The 16,677-nt window shown below is 46.0% G+C and overlaps 1 protein-coding gene across 1 annotated transcript in view; it reads left to right on the top strand.

The window, feature by feature from the left end:
* LOC115173231 (uncharacterized) overlaps positions 1-16,677 on the top strand; it is an 88,829-nt gene that overhangs the window by 53,596 nt on the left and 18,556 nt on the right. Inside the window, exons 38-56 of the mRNA XM_029731148.1 lie at positions 1,984-2,029; positions 2,125-2,250; positions 2,370-2,497; positions 2,622-2,732; positions 4,264-4,321; positions 4,636-4,782; positions 8,544-8,651; positions 8,757-9,917; positions 9,991-10,251; positions 10,390-10,467; positions 12,985-13,118; positions 13,261-13,383; positions 14,382-14,439; positions 14,543-15,058; positions 15,268-15,339; positions 15,490-15,543; positions 15,624-15,761; positions 15,925-16,058; positions 16,502-16,677. The exon at positions 16,502-16,677 is cut by the window's right edge and continues 8 nt beyond it. Of these exons, the coding sequence (XP_029587008.1) occupies positions 1,984-2,029; positions 2,125-2,250; positions 2,370-2,497; positions 2,622-2,732; positions 4,264-4,321; positions 4,636-4,782; positions 8,544-8,651; positions 8,757-9,917; positions 9,991-10,251; positions 10,390-10,467; positions 12,985-13,118; positions 13,261-13,383; positions 14,382-14,439; positions 14,543-15,058; positions 15,268-15,339; positions 15,490-15,543; positions 15,624-15,761; positions 15,925-16,058; positions 16,502-16,677 (3,629 nt within the window). The remainder of the gene's footprint in view (positions 1-1,983; positions 2,030-2,124; positions 2,251-2,369; positions 2,498-2,621; positions 2,733-4,263; positions 4,322-4,635; positions 4,783-8,543; positions 8,652-8,756; positions 9,918-9,990; positions 10,252-10,389; positions 10,468-12,984; positions 13,119-13,260; positions 13,384-14,381; positions 14,440-14,542; positions 15,059-15,267; positions 15,340-15,489; positions 15,544-15,623; positions 15,762-15,924; positions 16,059-16,501) is intronic.

Below are 16,677 nucleotides of genomic sequence, written 5' to 3'. Positions count from 1 at the left end.
GGAGAGTCTCTGCCTCCTGTGGAATCTATGCATAAACAGTCATAAATCTCGATGGACCAACCAAATGTAAATGAATACCAGATGTTTCTTGCCGTATTGGGGGAAGGGGGTCAGTCATTCTAACTTTGACGTCCCCCAGATAACAACTTGGACTGTAACGTATGGTGGTCTAACAGGCTCACAAGGCCTTGCAGTTACATTGCAAAGGGCCCTAGGCTCCTTAGGGTTGACTGGTGTGCCTCTAACATACTGGGTAACCCACAAGGATTTAAAGGTACTTCTGGTGTGTAAACTGCATTATGGTTAAAACAGACTCTTTTTATTTTTTTAATAGACTGTATGGTTTAAACAGACGATGTGGGTTAAACAGACGATGTGGGTTAAACAGACGATGTGGTTTAAACAGACGATCCATAGCTGAAACCATAACGAACTGGTTCACCGCACAAATGTTTTGGTAAAAAGCTGAGCGGTGGCGCTTGAGAAATGTACCCACTCTCAAATTCATAGACAAGGACTGACCATCCATGATATCAAAAGTTATGGTTTTAATCATGTTTGTTTACTTTATTTTGCTAAAAAACATTGGAGTACGTGCTGACCAGACCGCTCACGCAGGTTGATTTTGTCCTCCTACACCAGACGCCATCAGGACACGCAGGTTGATTTTGTCCTCCTACACCAGACGCCATCAGGACACGCAGGTTGATTTTGTCCTCCTACACCAGACGCCATCAGGACACGCAGGTTGATTTTGTCCTCCTACACCAGACGCCATCAGGACACGCAGGTTGATTTTGTCCTCCTACACCAGACGCCATCAGGACACGCAGGTTGATTTTGTCCTCCTACACCAGACGCCATCAGGACACGCAGGTTGATTTTGTCCTCCTACACCAGACGCCATCAGGACACGCAGGTTGATTTTGTCCTCCTACACCAGACGCCATCAGGACACGCAGGTTGATTTTGTCCTCCTACACCAGACGCCATCAGGACACGCAGGTTGATTTTGTCCTCCTACACCAGACGCCATCAGGACACGCAGGTTGATTTTGTCCTCCTACACCAGACGCCATCAGGACACGCAGGTTGATTTTGTCCTCCTACACCAGACGCCATCAGGACACGCAGGTTGAAATGTCAAAACAAACTCTGAACCAACTACATTAATTTGGGGACAGGTCAAAAAGCATTAAACATTTATGGTAATTTAGCTAGCTAGCTTGATGTTTCTAGCTAATTTGTCCTGGGATATAATCATTGGGTTGTTATTTGACCTGAAATGCACAAGGTCCACTACTTCGACAATTAATCCACAGATAAAAGGGTAAACCTAGTACTAGAAATGAAATCTCTCCTCCTTCAGGCTTCTTCTTCTTTGGACTTTATATGGTGGTTGGAAACCAACTTTAAGGTGCATTACCACCACCAAGTTGATTGGAGTGTGGACCTCAGTTCATCTTTCAATCACCCATGTGGGTATATGCTCCTAAAAACCAATGAGGAGATGGGAGAGGCGGGACTTGCAGCGCATCAAGCGTCACAAATGGAACCAAATTCTATTTTAGCGCCTGGCTACGCAGATGCTCGTTGACGCGCACGGACAGTGTGGGTGCAATGATTGAATAACATTTGTGTACATTTATTTTGTGACGCGAGCGGCGTGGTCAGCATGTTATAGTTTGGGTTCTGATGGATACAACAGTTCATGAGGCGTTTGAGTTCTATTCTTCAAGAATCAATATCAGTAGTGTAGCAACTGCAGATTGCTCCTTTAACAGACTATATGGTTAAAACCCTTCAAAATCAATATCTGTCTGATTACTGCCCTTATCAATACACTGAACTGGAGACACAGGAGGGAACGGGACAACCCACAGCAAACTCCTCCATCAAATAATGAATTCATCAACCAATCAATCTCTCAATAAACCAATCAATCAAACGTACATCAATCATATGATCTGTTCTGTTATGAAGGTGGTAAAGAGAGAACCAGCTGCTGGAGACACAACCACTACTGAAGGTAAGACGCACGCACACACAAACACACACATGCACGCACACACACACAAACATACACACACTCACCTCCTGTGAATGGTTTTGTGTGTGTTTCAGGGACTGCCCAGCAGAGCCAGAACAGCTCACCTCTCACTGTGAAAGAGGAACCGGTTGACTCCACAGTACCGTCCCAGCCCCCTAGAGGAGAGAAGAGGAACAAGAGGAGGAGCAACCCTGTGGTTGGTCAGTATTCCTGTTATCAAGGCTGCCATTGGTTGGTTCATCAGTCTCTCAGTTTGGACAGTATCTCAAGTTTGGACCGTAATACTATTTTGAAGTGACCTGTGCGTGTGTGTGTGTAGGTGTGAACTTCCTGGTCCAGGTGTCCCACAGGAGAAGGAAACAGTACTACTGTCAGCTATGTTCTGTCAGGATGAAACACGCTATTACTGATCACATGACCAGCCTCAGCCACCGACACAACTATGTGGTGCGTGTGTTTTTAAGTCAATCTTTATTTAGTAAGGTGTGCATCATTACAGGGATGTCAATCGATAACCATTTATTTTGGGGATGTTTGACATGCATTAAATTTCGCTTGTTGTCTTTTGTAGAGGTTGAAGTACCCTGGTTGGACCTCCAGCCCGGTGGAGATGGAGAAGAAGCTGTTCAAAATGGCCGTTCACCTGGAGAAGGTCGACAGAGACGCAGGAATGGGCATGCAGGTCAACACACACACACTGAAAGTTTACAATTGTCGGGGTGGAAGGTGTCTGTGCTTCGTTCATTGGGGCCTGCTTCCTGCGTCAGTCAGGTTGTCTCTGTCACAAAGCATGATGAACCCTGTTGACTGTTGCGTACTGTTACAGGAAAATTGTGTGCCTCTTTCCTGTAAATTAAATTCAAACTATTTTAGGTCCCACAGACACACACAGACTCACACTAACACCAAACACATACACCACTAGCACCAAACTCTCATGCTCTACTAGCACCAAACTCACACTCTACTAGCACCAAACTCACACTCTACTAGCAGCAAACTCACACTCTACTAGCACCAAACTCACACTCTACTAGCACCAAACTCACACTCTACTAGCACCAAACTCACACTCTACTAGCACCAAACTCACGCTCTACTAGCACCAAACTCACACTAGCACCAAACTCACACTCTACTAGCACCAAATTCACACTCTACTAGCACCAAACTCACACTCTACTAGCTCCAAATTCACACTCTAGTAGCACCAAATTCACACTCTAGTAGCACCAAACTCACGCTCTACTAGCACCAAACTCACACGCTCTACTAGCACCAAACTCACACGCTCTACTAGCACCAAACTCACACGCTCTACTAGCACCAAACTGACACGCTCTACTAGCACCAAACTCACACGCTCTACTAGCACCAAACTCACACGCTCTACTAGCACCAAACTCACACTAGCACCAAATTCACGCTCTACTAGCACCAAACTCACGCTCTACTAGCACCAAACTCACACACTACTAGCACCAAACTCACACTCTACTAGCACCAAACTCACACTCTACTAGCACCAAATTCACACTCTACTAGCACCAAATCCACACTCTACTAGCACCAAATTCACACTCTACTAGCACCAAACTCACACTCTACTAGCACCAAACTCACACACTACTAGCACCAAACTCACACACTACTAGCACCAAACTCACACACTACTAGCACCAAACTCATACTAGCACCAAATTCACACTCTACTAGCTCCAAATTCACACTCTACTAGCACCAAACTCACACTCTACTAGCACCAAATTCACACTCTACTAGCACCAAATTCACACTCTACTAGCACCAAATTCACACTCTACTAGCACCAAATTCACGCTCTACTAGCACCAAACTCACGCTCTACTAGCACCAAACTCACGCGCTCTACTAGCACCAAACTCACACGCTCTACTAGCACCAAACTCACGCGCTCTACTAGCACCAAACTCACGCGCTCTACTAGCGCCAAACTCACGCGCTCTACTAGCGCCAAACTCACGCGCTCTACTAGCGCCAAACTCACGCGCTCTACTAGCGCCAAACTCACGCGCTCTACTAGCGCCAAACTCACGCGCTCTACTAGCGCCAAACTCACGCGCTCTACTAGCGCCAAACTCACACGCTCTACTAGCACCAAACTCACACTAGCTCCAATCTCACACTCCACTAGCACCAAACACATTTGCTGATGTTCTCTCTCTGTGTAACAGAAGGTAGAAGTGGAAGCTGATGAGTACAAAGAGCTGTTGTCCTTTCCTGTGGAGGAAGGTAAGCTTGGACAAAGGAAAAATCCACCCCATTTTGAATGTTATATTGTTTTTTGTGCATTTCTGGGCGCTGTTGTATCGGTTTGAGGGGTCATGTTTTCATATGTATCTGGGCTATTGCAGGCAGAAATACAGCCGGTATGACAAGTTGTATTTCTGCCTGCGTGAACTGCAATAGCTAAGATAAACATGAAATGACCCCAGGAATCGATAGAACATCGCTCAGAGATGCACAAAATAACATTCTAAATGGGTTAATCTTTCTTTGAATTACTGTGGTTGATATATGGTTGTTATTGTGGTCTTGATCAACAGGTGTGAGTAAACTGCAAGCCATCATCAGACGGCAACAAGAGCCATGCGACCTGAGACACACAGCTCCCTCGACCAATCACAACCCAGAGGATCTGAGACAGACAGCTCCCTTGTCCAATCCCGATGCAGCCCAATGTCCAGCTCAAGGTAAGTATAAGCCATCTGAGGCTAGAGTTTCAACAGAACGCGTAATATCTGACTCCTTAGAGGAGAAACTGAAGTCAATCACCTGAAGTTGTATTCCTGATGTTGAAACTGTTCTTTAGCTGAAACTGTTGTACTGAAACTGTGGGGGGCAGCACTAGGGTGTGTGAGTGTTGGAATGAGATACACAAAGGAGAACCAACCAGTAAAAAGCACAGCCCCTATATTCTCTACGAATCGTGCCGAGAACATAAAAGTGGGTTCACAGATTCTGGTGTCAACTTTTGTTGTGACTTGGCTTATATTAATCTGATGACTGTTAGTGGCCCGGGGACTTTAATGCAGGCAAACTTAAATCAGTTTTACCAAATTTTTACCAGCATGTCACATGTGCAACCAGAGAAAATAAATCCTAGACCACCTTTACTCCACACACAGAAATGCATACAAAGCTCTCCACCGCCCTCCATTTGATAAATCTGACCATAATTCTATCCTCCTGATTCCTGCTTACAAGCAAAAACTAAAGCAGGAAGTACCAGTGACTCGCTCAATAGGGAAGTGGTCAGATGGTGCGGATGCTACACTACAGGACTGTTTTGCTAGCACAGACTGGAATATGTTCCAGGATTCATCCAATGGCATTGAGGAGTATACCACCTCAGTCAACGGCTTCATCAATAAGTGCATCGACGACGTGATCCCCACAGTGACTGTACGTACATATCCCATGGATTACAGGCAACATCCGCATCGAGCTAAAGGCTAGAGTGGGAGACTAATCCGGGCACTTAGAAAAAATCCCGCTATGCCCTCCGACAAACCATCAAACAAGCAAAGCGTCAATACAGGATTAAGATTGAATCCTACTACACCGGCTCTGACGCTTTTCGGATGTGGCTGTGCTTGAAAACTATTACAGACTACGAAGGAAAACCCACACGCGAGCTGCCCAGTGATGTGAGCAACCAGACGAGCTAAATGCCTTTTATGCTCGCTTCGAGGAAAGCAACACTGAAGCATGTACGAGAGCACCAGCTGTCCTAGATGACTGTGTGATAACGCTCTTGGTAGCCGATGTGAACAAAACCTTTAAACAGGTCAACATTCACAAAGCCGCTGGGCCAGATGGATTACCAGAATGTGTACTCAAAGCATGCGCGGACCAACTGGCAAGTGTCTTCACTGACATTTTCAGCATCTCCCTGGCCGAGTCTGTAATGTCTACATGTTTCAAGCAGCATAGTCCCCGTGCCCAAGGACGCGAAGGTAACCTGCCTAAATGATTACCGCCCCTTGGCACTCACGTCCGTAGCCAAGAAGTGCTTTGAAAGGCTAGTCATGGCTCACATCAACAGCATCCTCCCTGACACCCTAGACCCATTCCAATTCGCATACCGCCCCAACAGATCCACAGAGGATCTCAATCGCACTCCACATTGCCCTTTCTCACCTGGACAAAAGGAACACCTATGTGAGAATGCTGTTCATTGACTATAGCTCAGCGTTCAACACCATAGTGCCCACGAAGCTCATCACTAAGCTAAGGTCTCTGGGACTAAACATCCTGGACTTCCTGGCGGGCCGTCCCCAGGTGGTAAAAGTAGGCAACAACACGTCTGCCACGCTGATCCTTAACACTAGGGCCCCTCAGGGGTGTGTACTTACTCCCCTCCTGTATTCCTTGTTCACCCACAACTGTGTGGCCAAACACGACTCGAACACCATCATTAAGTTTGCTGACGACATGATAGTGGTAGGCCTGATCACCGACAACAATGAGACGGCCTATAGGGAGGAGGTCAGAGAACTGGGCGGTGTGGTGCCAGGACAACAACCTCTCCCTCAATGTGAGCAAGACTGAGGAGCTGATCGTGGACTACAGGAAAAGGCTGAAAAGATTTGGCATGGGTCCCCAGATCCTCAAAAGGTTCTACAGCTGCACCATCGAGAGCATCCTGACCGGTTGCATCACCGCCTGGTATGGCAACTGCTCGGCATCTGACCGTAAGGCGCTACAGAGGGTAGTGTGAACAGCCCAGTATATCACTGGGGCCAAGCTTTCTACCATCCAGGACCTATATAATAGGCGGTGTCAGAGGAAAGCCCATAAAATTGTGAGAGACTCCAGTCACCTAAGTTATAGACTGTTTTCTCTGCTACTGCACAGCAAGCGGTACCAGAGCGCCAAGTCTAGGACCAACAGCTTCTACCCCCAAGCCATAAGACTGCTGAACAATTAATGAAATCGCCACTGGACAATTTACATTGACCCCCCCCCTTTTTGTACACTACTGCTACTTGCTGTTTAAGTCACTTCACCCCCACCTACATGTACAAATGACCTCAACTAACCTGTACCCCCGCACACTGACTCGGTACCGGTGCCCCCTGTATATAACCTCATTATTGTTATTCTTATTGTGTTACTTTTTTATTATTACTTTAAATGTTCTACTTGGTAAATCTTTTCTTAACTCTTCTTGAACTGCACTGTTGGTCAAGGGCTTGTAAGTAAGCATTTCACTGTAAAGTCTACACTTGTTGTATTCGGCGCATGTGACAAATAAAGTTTGTCCGGGTTAGGGGTGGGTTTGGCCGGCAGGGATGTTCCAGTCCCATCGCGCACTAGCGACTCCTGTGGCGGGCCAGGCACAATGCACGCTAATGCGGTTGCCAGGTGTACGATGTTTCCTCTTACACATTGGTGCGGCTGGCTTCCGAGTTAAGTGGTCGTTGTGTCAAGAAGCAGTGCAGCTTGGCTGGGTCGTGACGTATGGATCTCTAACTTCGCATCTCCCGAGTTCGTACGGGAGTTGCAGCGATGGAACAGGACTGTAAAAAGGGGTACATTTAAAACAAACTATGTTTAATTGTTACCTGATTTAGGATCCGCAAGAACCCAAACCTTTGCTCGTCATTCAGTACTACACAAATTAATTGAATGATTTATTTACTAACTAAATAAATAATAACACAGAATACACATACACACGTAGATTAGACTAAAGTCCCTAGTGGACGGACCACATATGACTGCCTATTTCACAGAGATGGAGAAAGGGGTTGGGGAAAATAGAGAGAGAAAATGGGACATTTATCATGGATACATTCTAGGACTGTCTTCACGTTAATCATATACCTTGCACACGAACCACCGCCCGTTTTGGAATTAGAAGTAATGAATGTATTTACGTGTTGAATGCCGTCGTTCGTCATCTATCTCTGTTGAAACTAAAACTTCTTGAAATGGGGTTTTGTTGGCCTTTGTAAAATCTCTTCAAGTTACAATATTTTAGTTATACAATTGTCACAAAATAGACATTAATGTTCCATAGACCATGTCTCATCATTCCCCACATCCGGATGTTTAGAAATATTGTCCCAGTGTTCACTTTTGGACGTTAAGAGTTTTTGGGACGCAAAATGTCTAACAAAGAAACATTCCAATCACCACTCCTGAAGACCAAAAATAGTTCCCTGCTGAATACAATTTACGATTGGCGTGAGGTGTCATAAAACCCCCACATCAATCCCTACTCCCCTCTGCGGTGAGAGGGGTCTGGTGGACGTTGATCCATTGTAACCTGATCTTTGGATCCTCACAGGAGAGTCGTGACACTGTTCTTTGGCTGAAACTGTCCTTTGGCTGAAAGTGTTCTACTGAAGCTGTATTTTAGCTGAAACTGTTCTTTAGCTGAAACTGTTCTTAACTCAAGTTAAAGCATCTGCTGTGTCTCCACTCATCGTTTCATCTCTCTCAGGTATGTGTGGGGCAGAGTCGCGTGAGACCGAGGGAGTGTGTCCTCCCCCTGTCAGTCTATCAGAGGCGAATGACCAGACGCCCCAGAGGCTCCTGGTTCAGATCTCAGGTGAGCCACAGAAATATCTCTATCTGTCCATGGGGGTGTGGTTCTTTACCTGAATGCCATAATATAACGTTGCTCTTTCTCTCCACCCTTCTCTCTCTCTCCAAGTGTTTTTGGGAGAAGACCAGGAACCCCTACAAGTACCTTCCCCGTTCCTCCAGGATCAGCCATCCCTTACTTCCATCCCTCTCCCCATCTCTACACCTCCCCCTCCCTCCCTCTCTCCCTCAAACCCCTTTTCTACCTCTCTTTCCACAGTTGCCCCATCTACCTCACCCTCCCTCTCTTCCTCCATACCATCCCACACTCCCTCTTTGTCCACAGAGAAGACGAGAGAGACAGAAGTCTCTGTCCCTGTTCCTGCACCTCTCTCAGCTCTGAGGAGCTCAACACATTTGAAGGACTGGGAGACTTGTCTGAGTCCAGAGTGGTGGGAGAGGAAGAGCCCAGAATGCAGAGAGACACAGATGCTTCTAAAAATACCAGACAGACACACTCTTCTGGAATACTCGGACAGAGACAGACGGATTGAATACTCGGGGAGAGACCTACAGACTGTATACACCGAGAGAAACCGACAGACTCATCTAGAATACTCTGAGAGAGACAGACAGGCGGACTACTCGGAGAGAGAGAGACAGGCGGACTACTCGGAGAGAGAGAGACAGGCGGACTACTCGGAGAGCGACAGACAGGCGGACTACTCGGAGAGCGACAGACAGGCGGACTACTCGGAGAGGGACAGACAGGCGGACTACTCGGAGAGGGACAGACAGGCGGACTACTCGGAGAGGGACAGACAGGCGGACTACTCGGAGAGGGACAGACAGGCGGACTACTCGGAGAGGGACAGACAGGCGGACTACTCGGAGAGGGACAGACAGGCGGACTACTCGGAGAGGGACAGACAGGCGGACTACTCGGAGAGGGACAGACAGGCGGACTACTCGGAGAGGGACAGACAGGCGGACTACTCGGAGAGGGACAGACAGGCGGACTACTCGGAGAGGGACAGACAGGCGGACTACTCGGAGAGGGACAGACAGGCGGACTACTCGGAGAGGGACAGACAGGCGGACTACTCGGAGAGGGACAGACAGGCGGACTACTCGGAGAGGGACAGACAGGCGGACTACTCGGAGAGGGACAGACAGGCGGACTACTCGGAGAGGGACAGACAGGCGGACTACTCGGAGAGGGACAGACAGACGGAATACCTGGCATCTCAGAGCTTACATCAGACTACAGAGCACTGGGTGACAGGGCAGGGTAAGTGTCTGTGTCTGTGTCTTTGTCTTTGTCTGTGGTGACTGTTTCAAACAGCTTTCCTCTCTCTCTTCAGTGACCTCCATGGACACAATGCTGTACAGTACTCCAACAGAACCGGACGAAGACCAAGAACACACACATCGTCACGGTGAACACACACATCGTCACGGTGAACACACACATCGTCACGGTGAACACACACATCGTCACGGTGAACACACACATCAGCACAGTGAACACACACATCAGCACGGTGAACACACACACTTCGAGCAGGCCCCAGCAAGCTGGCTCAGTGTTCCAGAGGTGTATCTGCTGCCGGACACACCCGCAGGTGAGAGAAGGCTTCTTGTGACAGTGGATGTATTGATTGACTGTGTTTTTCTGAGGAATACTTGGTGTTTATAGGCTGAATGATGTGTCACTCTAATAATACTTGGTGTTGATTGATTGTCTGGTGTGTCACTCACAGCAAAGAGGGTTGTCGGCCCCAGCCACCTGTCCAAGTACCTGAAAGTGAAGGGCCTTCACAACACAGAACCGATCATAGGTCAGTTGTGTGTGTGCACGTGTGTGTGTGTGTGTGTGTGTGCGTGCGTGCTCCAGATCTAAGATGTTTGGTAGAATGTAGAGCGATTTCTCAGATTGTGTGTTAGGGTTTAATAGGGAACCAGGTTACAGTGATTTCCCGCCCCGAACCCAGTTTCCCTGGACAAATAACTGCGAGAAACCGGTATATTATAATAAATGATTTCTATGAACAGGATGACGTAAAATGGAACTGTTATATGCAATGTCAAAATCTGGCTTCTCACGGCCTTCTCTGCTCTGCTATCTGCATGATCAATCAACGCTCAGTGTATGTGAGAGTGTGTGCTGTTGTAAAGGCCTATTGTGTTGTTTATGCATATTGTTTATGCTGAAACTGTACACGCAGTTTTAGCCTTGAAATGCAGTTAGTAGGCCTACGGTAACAAAATAGGCTACAACTTTTGAGCTTCCAGTAGGGTAACTACTTTTATTAATTCAGAAAATGTCAGATGTGTAGCAGAGCTTCAGTAAAACGAATGCCACCGTGGCAGAATGCTAAATCTGCAAGGGGAGAATAAAGTGTAGCCTACAGGCGGTTCAACAAGTAGATTGATCTGACATGCAGGCCTACACCCCGAACACATGCGAGACAAGTGCAGAGAGAGTAGTGGGGGCTTCAGTAAGTGAAGTCTTAGCTCAAGCCAACGCAAGATGCAGTCTTACCTCAAGCCTATGCAAGCACTGGATGAAATTCTAGCAGAAATGGATACGAGCGACAGGTTCTCCTACATACCATTGCAACAGTGCCAGCTCCAGGCATAAGCGACATAAGCAGTCTCTTAGGGCCCCGGGCCGCTAGGGGCCCCATCAATCAATCAATCAAATGTATTTATAAAGCCCTTTTTACATCAGCCGATGTCACAAAGTGCTATACAGAAACACAGCCTAAAACCCCAAACTGCAAGCAATGCAGATGTAGAAGCATGGTGGCTAGGAAAACTCGCCAGAAAGGCAGGAGCCTTGGAAGAACCCTGGAGAGGAACCAGGCTCTGAAGGGTGGCCAGTCCTCTTCTGGAGATTATAAGAGTACATTGCCATTAAGGCCATATTGTTCTTCAAGATGTTGAAGAACCCTCCCCCTCAAATAACGATGTTGAGAGTTAGAATAGTAAAATACATAAGGTTGCAGCTTCGAAATTTGGTTGTGCATCAGTTTAATTTTTCAGTCAGTAACTAGGTTTCCATCCAATTGACGACAGATTCTTTTGCTTAAGTTTTCATGTACCGACTAAAAATCTAAATTCTACGTGTTTCCATCGCATTTTCAACTTTACCAATAGTTTTGTCACAAAAACTGTTTGTATTTGTATTTATTAAGGATCCCAATTAGCTGTTGCCACGCAGCAGCTAATCTTCCTGGGGTCCAAACACATTAAGGCACTTACATTTACGTATAAAACAGTACAGCATATAACATTATTACACCACTACATATCCACAATACAAAATGTTTATACCACCATACAACAATATTACAATGTACACTACTGTTCAAAAGTTTGGGGTCACTTAGAAATGTTCTTGTTTTTGAAAGAAAAGCAAAAAAAATTGATCAGAAATACAGTGTATACATTGTTAATGTTGTAAATGACTGTAGATGGAAACGGCAGATTTTTTCATTTTTATGGAATATCTACAATTTTATCTTGTGCTCTTACCTAAACTCTACCCCCACGTAGCCTGTCCCTGTAGCTCGTCATCACTGGCCCCTGACTTGTGAAAGTGATGTGCAATCTTCGTCACTTTCTCCACTATGCTGCGCAGCGCCCCTCAGCAGCGCCCCTCAGCAGCGCCCCTCAGCAGCGCCCCTCAGCAGCGCCCCTCAGCAGCGCCCCTCAGCCGCGCCCCTCAGCCGCTCCCCACAGCAGCTCCCCACAGCAGCTCCCCACAGCAGCCCCCCACAGCAGCGCCCCTCAGCAGCGCCCCTACTGGTTATCTGTTTGGTCGTGCTCCCCATCTTCAGCATCAACGCCAAGTTTATGTAGACAGAGGACTCACATTTCATTTATTTTATGCTGTGGCTATATTTACGATATGATGTATGCTAGCCTATGTGTTTTGACCAACATTTTGTTTTGTGAAAAGCCTGATTCATTATTGTTGTACTGTATGTCGTGTGCTGATATAACATTCCTATGAATAGCCTATGCCTACGTTAACAAAGAAGGCCAAGATATACCTTAAATTTGTTTTATAAAGTGGTTTGTTCATTTGAACTAGTTCGGGCAGTTTCAAACCCCAATAACATAAATTAACATTTAAAACACGACCTTGCGAGATTATCAATTACTTTATTTGTAAGCTAACAAATGCAATTTTATGTATAATACACCTTAGAATGGCACATTATTCTGTCGGATGGTTTTATATGCTTTAGAATGACACTTCTTGTTTTGGTGGGAAATACAGGGTTACCCTGGAGAAAAGTGATTTATTCTGGAGATGGAATACTGGGAAAATATTGTGTGTGTTCCAGGTCTGAGCAGTGTGGTGGAGTGTAGAGGTATATCCCAGGCTACGTTTTTCATATGTGTAAGCTGTGCTGAGACTCTCTCCAGTACACACATCTGTGAACACATCATCAGCACACAACACCAGCAGTGCTACATGGTGAGTGACATCACTAGCAACTACGAAAGTCTGTGTGTGTGTGTGTGTGTGTGTGTGTGTGTGTGTGTGTGTGTGTGTGTGTGTGTGTGTGTGTGTGTGTGTGTGTGTGTGTGTGTGTGTAATGTGAATGTGTTCTTAACAGTTTTCCCAGTATAGTCCAATGCGCTGTGATTGGTTGAGAGAGCAGCAGCAGCCTCCGAGTCCACAGCTCCTCAGGAAGGTCGCTTCAGCACTGTCACAACTGGAGGTGGATCTAGATGCACAGGTAAACATGGAAACCTTCGGGTTCAGGGGTCAGTGCCTGGTCAACACAGGGTCATTAAATGGTTTAGGGTGTAGATGGGGTCAAGGTTAAGGCTTATTTATACCCTACGCAGAACGCAACATAAGAACTACAATTAGCTACGCAAAATGGAGATAATTTTGCGTATCTTACGTACATAAGGTATAAGGTGTGTGTGTGTGTGTGTGTGTGTGTGTGTGTGTGTGTGTATATATATGTATGTGTGTGTGTGTGTTTATATATTTCACCTTTATTTAACCAGGTAGGCAAGTTGAGAACAAGTTCTCATTTACAATTGCGACCTGGCCAAGATAAAGCAAAGCAGTTCGACACATACAACAACACAGAGTTACACATGGAGTAAAACAACATACAATCAATGATGCAGTAGAAAAAAATAAGCCTATATACAATGTGAGCAAATGATGTGAGATAAGGGAGGTAAAGGCAAAAAAATGCCATGGTGGCAAAGTAAATAAAGTATGCCAAGAAAAACACTGGAATGGTAGATTTGTAGTTTGAAGAAAGTTCAAAGTTAAAATATAAATAATATGGTGCAAAGGAGTAAAATAAATAAATACAGTAGGGGAAGAGGTAGTAGTTTGGGCTAAATTATAGATGGGCTATGTACAGGTGCAGTGATCTGTGAGCTGCTCTGACAGCTGGTGCTTAAGGCTAGTGAGGGAGATAAGTGTTTCCAGTTTCAGAGAATATATAAGGTGTATATATAAGGTGTGTGTATATATATATTAGGCTTTAGAGGTTAGGGGTCAGGGTTCTGGACAGGGTTCTGGACAGGGAAACGGTTATTTGTAAGCATACTGCTGGTTTTGGTGGTAGTCAAGCCTCTATCCGTTTGTGTAAGAAAAGACCCAACTACAGGATTTTCTAACCACACTTGTCGGTCGATCTGTGATGCCACAGCAGACTGGAATGGGACTCATAGATCATAATGTACCTGTCTCTGTTGTGTTGCCTAGGTGATGCTGCTGGATCAGATGTGGTATAACCTTGTGCAGTCAGCTCCATTCTACGAAGGTGTGTGTGTGCCTATGTCTGTGCATCGGTGGGTTCGTGCTGTGTATTTGATTGTATTTGATGATCTGCTGACTGATTTTTTTTTTTGTTGTTGTGTGTGTAGCCATGTACATGCTGCAGGAACAGAATCAGAATGCCCTGTGTCTACACACAGCAAGCAGACACCAGCTTTGTCCCCCAGTTGGTCCTGACCCAGCAACGGAGCAGGGCTTTGACCAGAACCACAGAGTGAAGGATAAACTGACCATGGATCAGATTGAGCCCCATCATCCCCTGCAGACAGCAGATACAGTGGCTGGTAAACTGACTGGAGATCAGCTGGAGTCAGGCCAGTGCATACAGACCGCAGACAGACGGCCAGATAATCAGAACCCGGATCAGCCCCAGTTGAGCCAGAGCTCAGAGAGAACAGAGATGGTCCCTGAGCCAATAAGAGCCAAGACACCACATAATTCTGAGCCAATCAGAGACCAGACACCACAGAACATTGAGCCAATCAGAGCCCAGATGCCAAAGAATTCTGACCCAATAAATTCCCAGACACCACAGAACACTGAGCCAAAAAGAGCCTGGATGCCACAGAACTCCTCAGAACCACATCTGGACCAAGACGACACAGGTGAGAGGAGGGATAAGATTGTTTAGAATTGTCCAACATGGTACTCTTACTTGGATTGGTGGCTACTGTATTGTTCAGAGTTTACAGTGATTAAAAGTATGTAATTACTGTATTGGTCAGAGTTTACAGTGATTAAAAGTATGTAATTACTGTATTGGTTAGAGCAATGGAGGTCAGTGAGGTTTCAACCTCTCTTCCTCTCCCTTCAGTCATTATCAAACAGGAGCCTGTGGACCCCAAGGTGGAACCTCAGACCCAGCCTGAGGTGGACCCCTTAAAGGGTAGGAAGCATGACTTTCTACTGACCAATGTAACAACACAGTGTAGTCAAAGACATAGTAACTTAGTTGTAATTACAAGATGGTACAAACATAGTTCTGTTTTTGGGTTATTACACATTTATTAACTGCTGTAGTCCTCTCCTCTGTCAGATTCCCTGTATGGACACAGAGTCCAGTTCTCCCCAGATGTACAGAACCTGGCTGGTGAGACTGAGATCGAGAGACACACAGAATTGACTGCAATGGTGACAGAAGTAGATGATTGTATGTGTGTGTTCTCTCAGGTGTCTGTGAGGTGGAGTACCAGGGGACCGTCCTAGGACACAGCCAAGAGGTGACACGAATAGGAGGGGCCACAGAGAACTCCCTTCACCCCACCAAGAACCTGAGAGACTACGTCAACAACAGCCTGCCTCTGGTCGGTCAGTGTCTCAGGAGTGTGTTCAGATAACAGTGCTTAGTTCCTTTGTCTTTCGACCTCTGTGAGTCTGTATTCACTGTGCGTGTGTATGTGAGCGAGCGTGTGGTGTGTGCCACAGTAAGGGCTTTGTCATTCTGTGTGTGTGTGTGTGTCTATGTATACAGGTCTCAGTGCAGTGATAGAGTGTTGCAGTGATGGCCAGGTGTCCTTCTACCTGTGTGTGTCGTGTGGCAGCAAAATTGAAAAAGCTCTACTCATCAGCCACGTCCTCAAATACAGACACCGACAGCTGTACCTGGTGAGGCACACACACTTACACACCTCTTACTCAACCATACACACGATACTCACGGAAATTGTGATTGTAAAACAATGACACAACTAAAAAGAAATATAATTAAAATAATGTATGTCATGGAAAGTTTGACATATGCCTTAAGACTTCAAAAAAACAGTTTTTGAAAGAAAATGGGAAAAATGGATAGCTTTCACAAACCAGGTATGCCAAACCAGGTATTAAGTATACCTTGGTGAAAGCCAATATCATAATTGCTTTCATATATTGTTCTGTTCCTACCTTATGGCATGAGTTATTTTTTGCTTTTGTTTCTGCATTTCTGTTTTGATGCTCTGTTTTATATTGAAAAAGTGAAATAAAATCTAAGTAAAAAAAATCTATAAAAATGAATATTTAAGGTACACTCACCACACATCAGCTAATCTCCGCTAGTCTCTCCCCAGACAAAGAGGTACCCGTGGTATTTCCTTGGTGTGGTACCAGCCCGAGGGTTGGCAGAGCAGTCCAGACTGATGCAGATTGCTAAGGAGGTGGAGGAGCAGAACCATGATGAGCCTGGCACGCTACAGGAGGTGATCCTGGCCCCTGCTGACTTTGACGAGATCAAACGGATGCTGTT

This window comes from Salmo trutta, chromosome 34 (genome assembly GCF_901001165.1).
Source record: "Salmo trutta chromosome 34, fSalTru1.1, whole genome shotgun sequence".
Classification (NCBI taxonomy): Eukaryota; Metazoa; Chordata; class Actinopteri; order Salmoniformes; family Salmonidae; genus Salmo; species Salmo trutta.
This window is presented reverse-complemented; position numbering and strand designations above follow the sequence as displayed.